The following is a 12,283-nucleotide window of genomic DNA, read 5'->3' as shown; positions in this document are numbered from 1 at the left end:
AACACCAGTCCTCCTTTAGGCTGAGTGGTGATGAAGTGAAGTCGTGTGATCGTGGTGTCATTTGTTTCGAGCCTAACGATTGCATACAAGCTTGAAAAGAATCATAAAGTGTAAAGATTATCTTGCTTAACAAAGTTTAAGTATCATAAAGATTTGTTCGCCAGAGAGCTTAACTTCAATAATATAAAATCACATTGGCTTTTAGCCGTGGTAACCAGTGTGATGCTATCTTCTGGGTTGGCCAACAAAAATATGTCACCTCTGCAGAAATCTATACAAGCTTCTCTGTGCTCCCTGGACATAGTCGGACCGGCCCTGCGTGCCCTTTAGTGCCTGTCCCACCGGCTGGTTTATGGCCCCCACTGTGCGCTCATACAGCGGTTACAGCTGATAACGCCTCCTAACCGACATCATCACCACACTTTGGTTACCCCTTAAGGAAAACACTGTTATTACCATCGAAACTTCCGTTGTTTGCACTATTAGCTGCCAGCCGCCGCCATGTTGAGAGCAGCGTGGAGTCAATAGATATGCTCTGACTTTTGAATTTAAGACCTTTGAAGTTTAAACCAGTAGCTCTTGACTTTTTTGGGGCTTAAGACTTTACAAAAACAACAGTCTTGTTGGGTTACGTTTCAGCTGCTATGAGTCGTTAGCAGTTACACCAAATAAACATTATGGAGTCGAGTACAGGATCTAAAATACGTTGCTTGGATCAATGTCCTCGTTATAACCACAGCAACGGCCAATTCAGCAATCAGAAGAGATTCATTTCAGTCTTCTTCATTCAGTACACATAAAACACAGTTAACATGTGTGGACAAAGCATCTCACGTGAAGCATTCAGCTTCTTTGTAAGAGTTGTTAAATCAAAAACACAGACAGCCGCAATCAGAACGTGATAAGAAAGAATCCCAACCATGTGCAAAAGTAAACTAGGAACTCTTTTATTCTTTTTTTTGTTCATTTTATAGATCTATGTTTAGCGGTTTTTTTTGGTTCTTTTTTCTCTACTTGAGTCCTTTAAAAGTTTGTCTTCATGCTAGGTGCAGCTTCGGTGTTGGTAGTACATGCAGGGTCGTGGATTTTGTCGGTGGAGGTTTTCACACATCGGACAACTGGAGAGAGGGAGAACGTGGGACGCGGTGGCTATGAAAAACCGCCCCGAGTGGACGGGCGCTGACCACTCTGGAGTCGCCACAAACAATAAAAAATAAAATAAAAAAATTTCACTGCAGGCACAACTGCAGGAGGAGGTTGGGGGGGGGGGGGGGCACTGACCATCATCGAGGATTCACAAAGGGTTAAGCGGAAGCAGTTCAGTTCTTGCTGTGATAGTCGCCATCCGATCCATAAACGGGGACGGTTTTTTATCATGACATCAGTTGACATCTTTAGTGCAGTCAAACGGAAAACAACAACTTTAGAAGCAGGCAGTCGTTAGGGGGCTGACACAAAAAAAGGAAAAATAAAAACTCAGACAGCTTGGCAGAGAGAGAATAGAACAAAGACTTGGGGGGCAGACTCCTGTTTGTGATGGGGTGACATTAAAGGAGACATCAGGAGTATTGCTTGCGACTTTGGTCTGGGTCTATTTGTTGGGGGGCCCTCTGGATTTCACTGTTTTCTGTGATCCAGATTTCAGAGTTTCTATCTTCTGGGTTCTCCTTTCCTGCTTTTCTAATGCAGACTCATAAAACAATCAAATAGAAGTAAAAAAGAAAAGAAAAGGTACATATATGACATCACACGTGCCAGCTTGTGGATGCCACTTTTAGCTGAGGCACCTTACAGTGCATATATATTTTTTTTTTTTTGTTATTTCAAACATCGGTGGCTACAATGGGATGAAGCCTGTTAAAACCCCGGCAGTTTAGGTGCCATGCTTTATGGTGCCCAGTGACTCACGGAGAACCACTACTACTCAGGAACATCTTCAGGGGAAGAGTCAGAACAGCTTTCTAGGATGGGATGAACAGATTGTACAGGTAACAGGTTTTACCGTTGTTCCTTATATACAGAGAACTGATGTACTGGAGCAATAGTGATCGCCGGTCACAATATACACGTGGCCACGGACAGCTACAGATGCACTGAAGAAGAACGGACATTGGAAATTTCCCCCATATTGAACGGCATAAACAGTTTCTGTAGCAATCAAAAGTACAGTTTTCAGTGGATATACAAAAAACAAACAGTAAAGGGTTGGTTCAAAGAAAAACAAATTAATAAAAACAAAGAAGGAAGCTAGAATAGTGGGGCAGAAACACACATGGACATCATCTTTGGTGGAGATTCCACAGAGTATGCTTAAAGACGTCTGAGCACACTCATACTGCAGATTGCACACACACACATACACACAGCTGGGAATAGGAATTGACTGCAGTTACTTGGTAAATATGTCGTCATTTACAAATTGGCGCTCGGGGTGCAAAGGTAAAATCACGGAGGCGTTTGCTGGAGATGTAGAAGACGTGGAAATGACATCACACCGTGTCACATTTTGGTTGTAACCCACTGGCAGAGTGGGTTACAGAGTGGGTCTGAGTGTTAGCAGAGACATTAGCATAACAACGTGCGAGTCCGCTCGTGGGCCCCTCAGTGTTTGCAAACAGAATTACGCTGAGGGATTACAACACGTTGGCATTGCCGACTCTCACTACAGACTGGCATGACGTGAATGTGACTTCACACACTGTATGCGGCACTGCGGCCTTCCATTATTAGTTCAACCACAGGGTGACACAGTTACCCGATCTTAAGAGGTCTGCTTATCACTAGTTTCACTGCAGTAACATGCCAAATCCTCAAAATGCCCACTCTTAAGAAAAACAAACAAACAGTCCCCCCCCCCCCCCTCAAACAAACAATCACAATAAATTTAGAAAATAGAGAAAGATTCAAAGCTGCCTGTGGAGGAAGATGCTGGCAATCATTCTAAATCATTCAGTGATGGGCGCACGGGGCTCTCCAACACGTGGTTTATTTTTTTCTTCTGCTCTGTAGGCCTCCCAGTTCAGTTCCCATGCAAAGCCATGGCTTGAATCAAGGGAAAAAAATACAACGTGCAGCACCTCCCAAAGCTTGTCCAGAGACCCAGGCGAGGGGAGGAGGTGGAGGCGGGTCTGGGGGGGTGCTGCGATGCTCTCAACACGACCCCCTTCCCCTGCCCCTCGCTGTTCAAGTATGAAATGAGAGTGACATGAAAAATAACTTACAGATCATGTGCGCGGATTAATGAACGAGACATAAAAACTGAAGAAAAGTGTGCTTTGCCTGCTGTGACACCTGGCCTGTGTTATTCTTAGCAGACAGTGAATCAAACAGGGCCACACTGTTTTGGAACATTTTCATCTTTAATACAGGGTCTAAGAACACGTAGTCTCATCTAAGGAGCGGACCAAATGACACACATTAAAATGTTATATAACTATCGGATGTTCTCTTTCTCTTCAGCAGTAGATTTACATCCTGAAAATGTACGCATCTTTAAAATAATTCGTCATAGTCATTCTTTTCTTTTTTTTTCCAGGTCCATACACAATGTTTTTTTTTTTCTTCCTGTGTTTCTAGGCTACATTTCACCCTAAACTAGCTACACACGATCCAGAAAATAGATTAAAAAACTGCATAATTTCAACTTCCACATATACGGCATAAAAACATGGATTCCAGTTTTAAAACAGAAAACAAGCAGATGGAAAATAAAAAAACAGCGTCCATTAAAATCAAAACAAAAAAAAAAAATAGGACAAAAATCGAATTGATGAGAAAAGACATGGCGAGACCGAGGTCCTCTGAGGAATGATAATGACGGGCTATGGATGGTTCGTGAAACTACGCACGTCTATTTCCACAGTGCAGCACGTGCTGACACATGGGACGGCGGTAAGTGTCTCTGTGGGCTGGTTCTAAATAGGTAGGAGGGGGGGGGCTCTCTTGCTTTCAGGCTTGGTCAGGGAGAGAAGGAGTGTGTGTGTGTGTGTGTTGGGGAGGTGGGGGGAAGTGGGGCGGGGGAGGTGTTTAGGAATCCCTTGGTCCCTCGGCTCCCTCAGGAGCATAGGGTGAACTGGTCTTGCTCACTGGGCTTTTTCACCCAGGCCCCCAGGCCGGCCTTGTGGAAGGCCTTGATGAGCGCCAGCTTGGCAGAGTGGTACTCTGTGGCCACCTGCTTGGCATCGTGGTAGGAGGCGGGCTTCACCACCTTGATCCACAAGATGGATGACAGCTGGAAGGGAGAGAGGAGAAGTTGAGCTCTGGATGATTGTTTTTATAACTACATAAAAAAGCTTGTGACATGACAGCTTTCTAATATCTCATTCTCTATCTGTGTTTCAAAAAAATCAAAAGATACCGCAGCTTTTTTTCTTCTTTTTTAACTCAATCCAGCTTTTTCCCCCCAATGAAGTAAGACATTTGTTTCAGGCTGAATAATGTGACATTTCGTAGCCGGATCACTTGAGTTAAAATTCTTAAATTGTTATCCAAACAAATGATGCAGTACCTTGGTGTGTAGGCGCACCCAGCGGCTGTAGAGGGCGTGCTTGCAGAGACGTGAAGCGCGGCCCATGTCGTCCTTGCCTGTGGTCGCATTGATCACCTCCAGGGCCAGATCCCCCACCGTCCAGTTCACGCTGAAGTTGGGTGCCTTGCCCGGCTGCCTGGCCTCTGCATTACTTATACCTGGGAATCAAAGACGACGAGGATGAATGACTGAGCAGTACACCAAGAAAACATAATGTCTTAAGGAAAACCATGTATCCAATGAATATAATTGAGTGATGATGGGCTGTGAAAATTCTGCCGCTGAATCAAACCATGCATAACTGCATTGTCACGAAGCTAAAAACTACTTTTCTTAGCTCATTGACATTTTGCAGGTTTATCACTGGACAGCGATATTTTATAACAGACTGACACACTAAAGTAAATGTTTTCCTGTTGAAGCACTTTCCACAGTTTAAGAACCTTTTTCCAAACATTGTGTCAAAGCAGAAAATGTCTTCGAGCTTTCAAGTGGAAAAAGGGCTGTGATGAGATAATTATTTTCTTCCTCCATCCTCCAAAGTGTCCGTGGGAGACCAACAGGAACTTAACCTCCTGCTACCCGACTGCATGGATGTAATACCAAACCTGGCAACCCATTCCTTCAAATGAAAGCTGGTCCCACCCATCCACCCAGGGGGACTATGAGGTCAGAGCCTGCTTTCTCCCAGCACAGCACTGGGCATCAGCCTCCTCTGTATCCGAAGCGTAAATGGGAGATATATGGATGCCATGAATCCCGGTGTCCTGCTCTCTGCGTGTGTGTGTGTGTATATTAAGCTCCTTGGTTCCGTTTGACACCACTTGTGGCAGAAGATGATTTAAAGGGGATGAAATCCTCAGCGCTCTTATGCCACAGCCCTTCACCGCTAAAAACTCTCGAAAGCGGAAAAGGTTAATTAATAACCCCCCGCTATTGTCTCCTTTACCCGACGTTTAGAGAGCAACCAGGGAGGAGGGGCAGGGGGAGCTGCACATGGCTCCAGGCCATGTGATGAGATGCCCCATGGCTTCGTCATCCCACTCCATCCATTTTCCTCCGCTTATCCGGGGTCAGGTCGCGGTGGCAGCAGGCCAAGCAGGCTGACCCAGACTTCCCTCCCCCCGGCAACATGTTCCAGCTCATTCTGGGGGATCCCGAGGCGTTCCCAGGCCAGCTGGGAGATATAATCCCTCCAGCGTGTTCTGGGTCTTCCCCGGGGTCTCTTCCCAGTTGGACGTGCCTGGAAAACCTCCAGTAGGAGGCGTCCAGGAGGCATCCTAATTAGATGCCCGAATCACCTCAGCTGACTCCTTTCGACACGAAGGAATAGCGGCTCGACTCCATGTTCCCTCCTGATGACCGAGCTCCTTACCCTATCTCTACGGAGGAAACTCATTTCGGCTGCTTGTAGCCACAACCTTGTCCTTTCGGTCACGACCCAGAGTTCGTGACCATAGGTGAGGGTAGGAACATAGACCGACCAGTAAATTGAGAGCTTTGCCTTCCGGCTCAGCTCCCTCTTCACCAAGACGGTCCGGTGCAGCGCCTGCTTTACTGCTGCAGCCGCACCGATCCACCTGTCGATCTCCCGCTCCATCTTACCCTCACTCGTGAACAAGACCCCGAGATACTTGAACTCCTTCACTTTAGGTAGGCACTCTGTCCCCAGCTGGAGGGAGCAATCCACCGGTTTCAGGCAGAGCACCATGGCCTCAGATTTGGAGGTGCTAACTCTCATCCCCGCCGCTTCACACTCGGCTGCAAACCGCCCCAGTGAATGTTGGAGGTCACGATCCGAGGAGGCTAACAGGACCACATCATCTGCAAACAGCAGAGAGGCGATCCCGAAACCCCCGAACTTGACATTCTCCGCCCCCAGGCTGCACCTAGATATCCTGTCCATGAAAGTCACGAACAGGACCGGTGACAAAGGGCAGCCCTGGCGGAGGCCAACACCCACCGGGAACGTGTGACTTATTGGCGAGAATACGGACACAGCTCCTACTGCAGTCGTACAGAGACCGGATCGCCTGTTGTAACGGGTCCGGCACCCCATACTCCCGCAGCACCCCCCACAAGAACCCCCGAGGGACCCGGTCGAAAGCCTTCTCCAAGTCCACAAAGCACATGTAGACTGGTTGGGCAAACTCCCAGAACCCCTCCAGTAGTCTTGCGAGGGTAAAGACCTGGTCCACTGTTCCACGACCGGGACGGAATCCGCATTGCTCCTCTTGAATCTGAGGTTCGACAAACGGTCAGAGCCTCCTTTCCAGCACTCTGGCATAAGCCTTCCCCGGGAGGCTGAGTAGTGTGATACCCCGGTAATTCAAGCACATTCTCCGGTCCCCCTTTTTGAAGATGGGAACCACCACCCCGGTCCCGACCCCTATGCGACATTGAAGAGGCATGTCAGCCAGGACAGCCCAACCCTGTCCTGCGCCTTCAGCATCTCAGGGAGGATCTCATCCACCCCCACCGCCTTGCCACCAAGGAGATTTTTCACTACCTTAGCGGCCTCTGCCAGGGATATAGGTGAGCCCCTTGGTCTTCAGGCGCTGCCTCCTCTGCAGAGGACATGTTGGTCGGGTTTAGGATTTCCTCAAAGTGCTCTTTCCACCGCCCGACGATGTCCCCCGTCCGGGTCAGCAGTTCCCCCCGCTGAGAACAGCCTGGGGTAAGCCCTGCTTTCCCTTCCTGAGCCGTCGGATGCTTTGCCAGAACCTCCTTGAGGCCAACTGAAAGTCCTTCTCCATGGCCTCCCCGAACTCCTCCTATGCCCGAGTTTTAGCATCCGCGACCGCGCATAAGCGCAAACCACAGTCAGAGCCTTGCTCCCCGCAACCCGTAGGCGCATAGAGGCGACCCTCTCGTTCTCCGGGGAGAACTCCAACACAGCGGCGCTCAGCTGGGGGCTCATGAGTATCCCCACTCCCGACCGGCGCCTCTCACCCTGGGCAACTCCGGAAAAGGCCAAAGTCCAACCCCTCTTCAGGAGCGTGGTTCCAGAGCCAGTGCTGTGTGTGGAGGTGAGTCCAACTATATCTAGCTGGTATCGCTCCACCTCCTGCACCAGCTCTGGCTCTTTCCCCGCTAGCGAGGTGACGTTCCCGTCCCTAGAGCTAGTATATGCTGCCGACGATCAGCTTGCCCAGGCCTCCGGCCTGACCCGCCGCCCGGTCTGCATTGCACCCGATCCCGATGCTTGTCCCTGCGGCTGGTGGGTCCACAGGGTGGCTGCTCCATGTTGTTTCTTCGGGCTGAGCCCGACCGGGCCCCATGGGCGGAGGCCCTGCCACCAGACGCTCGCCGATGAGCTCCCCTCCTGGGTCTGGCTCCGGGAGGGTGCCCCGGTTTCCCTGGTCCGGGCGAGGTGGCTGAAGACTGTGGGCTGGCTGCTTGTCATTAGGGTCATTGTGAACCGCTCTTAGTCTGGGCTCTCCCCTGAGACCTGTTTGCCTTGGGAGACCCTACCAGGGGCTAATGCCCAGGACAACATAGCTCCGAGGATCACTGAGCCACTCAAACTCCTCCACCTTTAAAAAGGTCAAGCCAATGCTGAAAACTTACACACAAATGTAAAGCTATTCAAATTCCACAGGAACTAGGTAAATGTCAGCTCAGATCAAACAGAGGGGCAAAGCAATAACTGTCTTCCTGCTGTGGACTGACCAGTGAGGTGGATAAATGTGTTTATTGCTCACGATTACCGTCTTACTCTGATATTTAGACAGCCGGAGTTTGATTGGCAAAGATTAACGAGGAGACAACAATGTGAACATGATCATGCCTCAGGTCTTTTTTTTCCCGGTTAAAATTCCAGCGTCTATCAGCGGAAATCTTATTTCCCCAACTACTCCACATCAAAGCGGCCACTCACCACTGAGCAGAGGCCTGTTGAGAGCGAACTGCTGGGGCAGGTCCTCGATTTCTGCGATGCGCTGGTACATGGCCCTGGAGAGGTGGTCGCCGTGGTAAAGGCTGCCAAGGATGATGCTGGAGAAGTAGATTGGCTCTGTGAAGTAGCTCATCAAAGAGCCCTGGATGCCCACCACGTTCCACCTGCAGAGCAGACACACACACATACATTAGATAACCTGGAATACAGGCTTATTTGTTGGAAATATGCAGTTTTAACTGTTTTCTTCTGGTGAATATGGATGCATTTGATTAAATAATGGCAACTTCCATTTGGAGGTCTGACTTTCGAAACACAGTTAATTAGAAGATGACAGCAGACCAAACCAAACATCCTGGTTCACCTCATAAGACTTTATTCACGTTCATAAATATCAGAAAACATGGAATACATTCAAATGAGTTGCATGACACATTCTACAGCAAAGATACCGTCAACTCCTCATTGTCTTAATGCTCTCATGAAACGGATACCATAGTGCTATGATTGTGCATAGTTTACTTGAAATATGGAGGAAGAAGATGATCATGAAATGGGCGATTTTGGTAGTGAGGCCATACAAGCCGAAAGAAACAGGCTTATTCCCGCGACGGAGCTGATGCATCCCAATGGCAGGCTTGTGTCTGTATTAAAAGGGGCTCATTGAATTTTTCATTGCAAAATTAAGATAAGCCTTTATTTATCCCAGAAGGGAAATATGTCCCAGATTGCAAGATGAGTCATCAACATTTTCTTTTATCGTTTTTCCAGTAAATTACAAACTCTGACATAACATTAAAGGTGTAATATGCAACAATTTCCTAAAAAACTATGTATAGACTGATACAAAAATAGACTTATGACCAACTATAAGTGTTTGGCGGTGTCTGTATCTGCAGAGACCGTGCTGTCTGCCTGTATTTTCTCTTTTCTTCTTATTTTGCCGTGTTCTCTGGGCGTCAGCAAAAAGTATTTGGACCCCACGTTGGGATGAAACCACCAGCCGATAATGCAGGATGCGCTGTGCCGTGCCGCCGGTTCTCATTCGCAGGTCAAACATCGCCGCTTCGCCACGCCCCTCGGCCTACCAAGGCTCACAGACCTCACAGGACGGACACACAGGGAACAGGCAGGCCCACACAGGGGCGGGCTGGCCATAGGGGATACCATTCCCCCGGTAGGCTGACGGGGTTTTGGGCCGGTCCAATACCGGCCCACCTCGATCACGAACCGGCCCTCGCTCTGAGATCGCCGACCCCGACTATATTCGATACTTCACAGAACACGTTAAATTTACTCTAATACTTAAAGTCAATTATCGCTGACTGAGATTTATACTAGTCCTCGCGATCTGTATTCACACTCATGGTTTCCATCTGTGAGCCGGCAGCACCCCTACACACACACACACATACACACACACACAATCACACACCCAGCATGCAATCTGCCCCAAAGAGGCGGGTCTATGAAGCAGTTTAGCCAATGATGCTTCAATGCTGATTGAAGATATAAATGAGTGACATACAATTTAGCCAATCAGCGTCCTCAAATAGATTCAGCTTGGGAGAAGTTCTTGGGAGAACTTTGGCGGAGAAACTGCACAATCAGACAGCAGACTAGCGGGAAAGGGAAGCAGTACATGCAAAGCTTCTCCAGTAGCTGAACACCAGACAGGTTTGGCTAGCTGGATGACATCATGCTAATAACTTATTGAGCTTTTTAAAACAACGGGGACCGATACAGGACGGACAGTTAGGGAGTGAGAGACATGAAGCACCTGCTGAGAAATGATATATAGTTATAAATAAATAATTATATCTATCTATCTATCTATCTATCTATCTATCTATCTATCTATCTATCTATCTATCTATCTATCTATCTATCTATCTCTATCTATCTATCTATCTATCTATCTATCTATCTATCTATATATATATATATATATATATATATATATATATATATATATATATATATATGTGTGTGTGTTTTATATTATAGTGAATATTATTATACGATATATATATTATTATACGATATTTATATATTATTATATTATACTGAATTCCCTGTGTGGGTGACACAAATAAGATGTCCTGACGCGTTTGTCAAAGTGTTATTTCCTGCTTTTTTTCATGTTGGAATAAAAGTTAAATATTTAACTGCAAAGTAGTAATACATGTTTGATACCTTAATTGTTTTGCATTAAATCCTACTGGGATGTTTGCTGAAATTGATTGGATGTGGCACAGCCCTACCTAGAACATGTTCCACCAGCTCCACTGCATATAACCATCTGATACTAGCCCAGGGTTAAGCATATTCATCTAGCAAACTATACCTACCTTGGAGTGTTACAATAGCGAGTATTATTTTATTCAATGTGTCCATCCAGGCAAATTGGTGGATCCAAATGTTGTAAAAAGAAACATATATGATATAATTTCTTTGTAATCATCCAAAATAATGTTAAGTGTATGGGTATTTTTCCAAGTAGGCCACTGACTGGTCGATACGTGCGATGCATTGAGTGGGCAACGCGTCGTGTATTGAAGTCGGTCTGAAGGTGCGTTCACACCGGACGCGTCAATTTTTTGACGCGCGTTGAGATTACATACAAAGTCTATGCACAGATGCGATGAGACTGGCCCGCCGCGATTTTGCGATGGTGCGGCGCGTTGGACGCGTTGAGTTGCTCCCCGTCATCACTGACTTCCTGCCGCTGTTGAATCAGGAAATAAATACTGTAGCCGTCTTTAGAGCTCTACGATACCTCATATCAATAGAGACCGGACCAAACTATGTGTATACATATGTGTGTGTAAACCATATGGTACAAACAATGAATAGACGCTGCCATATTTATGTCTACATGACGTTATTGAGTGCTGGTGGAGCTGCTACAATGTTAGCATAGCCTAGCACCGATCCATCAGAGTTCCATTGAGAAGACAAGTAGCCTACAAATCGGGATCATTACGAAGTTATTTCGGAGTCCCTTTTTGTCGGAGAAGACAAGTACAAATCGGAATCATTACGTAGTTATTTCAGAGTCCCTTTTTGTCGGTTTATTGCCGTTGAATCACAGCCAAATCAGTTTATTTTGTGTTCCTACAGCTGTAGTAAACAGCGACCAGTGGCTTGCTAGACACAGTGAATACAGCTCGATAAAATCCACGGAGCTCCTCTGAACAATATTATGAACCAGACATGACGGAGTTTAGTTTCCTGGGATATCTGTGACTTCCACAACACGTAGAAATATAGGTTATTTTTTCCATGGTTAATGGCGGACAGTTGAACGGATCCAGGTCTATAAACCACGCCCCCTCTACGGCGATTTTGCGGGTGTTTGGTGTGAACACGACCGGCGGCACGTTGGACGCGTTTTTGCGGCGCGTCAAAAAATCAACGCGTTTGGTGTGAACGCACCTTGACAGTAAACTCCCGGGCCACTTTTTTCCCCCTAGTCCGCCCCTGGGCCCACAGCAGCATGATGCGTGCCTTGGGCGGCATCATTTTTCAAGCTACTGTAGTTAACATATTTGTCGACACTGCGTCGAGGCTTTAGTCATACGGAAGTGGGCGTGGTTTCATTCATCAGCTCTTGCCCACTTTTTAGCATTGTGGGTGGACTTAGGTTCCGACCTGGGGGAGAAGTCACACTTTATGAATACTTTTTTTTTTTTGTTGTTGTTGTCCCAGCTACTGGCACATGGGTGCAATACAAATGTGATCATAAAAAAAAAAGATTTCATGGGAACTAAAATATGCTTCACAAACGACTTTTAATGCGTGACATGTAGAAATAATTATAATCAGCTTAGAAAGTGCCCAGAGACTCTGTGGTC

General features: G+C 47.0%; 1 protein-coding gene across 1 annotated transcript in view; it reads right to left on the bottom strand.

Annotated features, from left to right (window-relative positions):
* Positions 1-3,212: 3,212 nt before the first annotated feature.
* adarb1b (adenosine deaminase RNA specific B1b) overlaps positions 3,213-12,283 on the bottom strand; it is a 138,725-nt gene continuing 129,654 nt past the window's right edge. The window contains exons 9-11 of the mRNA XM_079276983.1: positions 8,409-8,590; positions 4,508-4,686; positions 3,213-4,231 (exon numbers count right to left, since the gene is read on the bottom strand). Of these exons, the coding sequence (XP_079133109.1) occupies positions 4,055-4,231; positions 4,508-4,686; positions 8,409-8,590 (538 nt within the window). The 3' untranslated portion in view covers positions 3,213-4,054. The remainder of the gene's footprint in view (positions 4,232-4,507; positions 4,687-8,408; positions 8,591-12,283) is intronic.

The sequence above is a fragment of the Melanostigma gelatinosum genome (genome assembly GCF_949748355.1).
Source record: "Melanostigma gelatinosum genome assembly, chromosome: 10".
Lineage (NCBI taxonomy): Eukaryota > Metazoa > Chordata > Actinopteri > Perciformes > Zoarcidae > Melanostigma > Melanostigma gelatinosum.
Note: the sequence above shows the minus strand (reverse complement) of the source record. Positions and strands in the feature narration are given on the sequence as shown.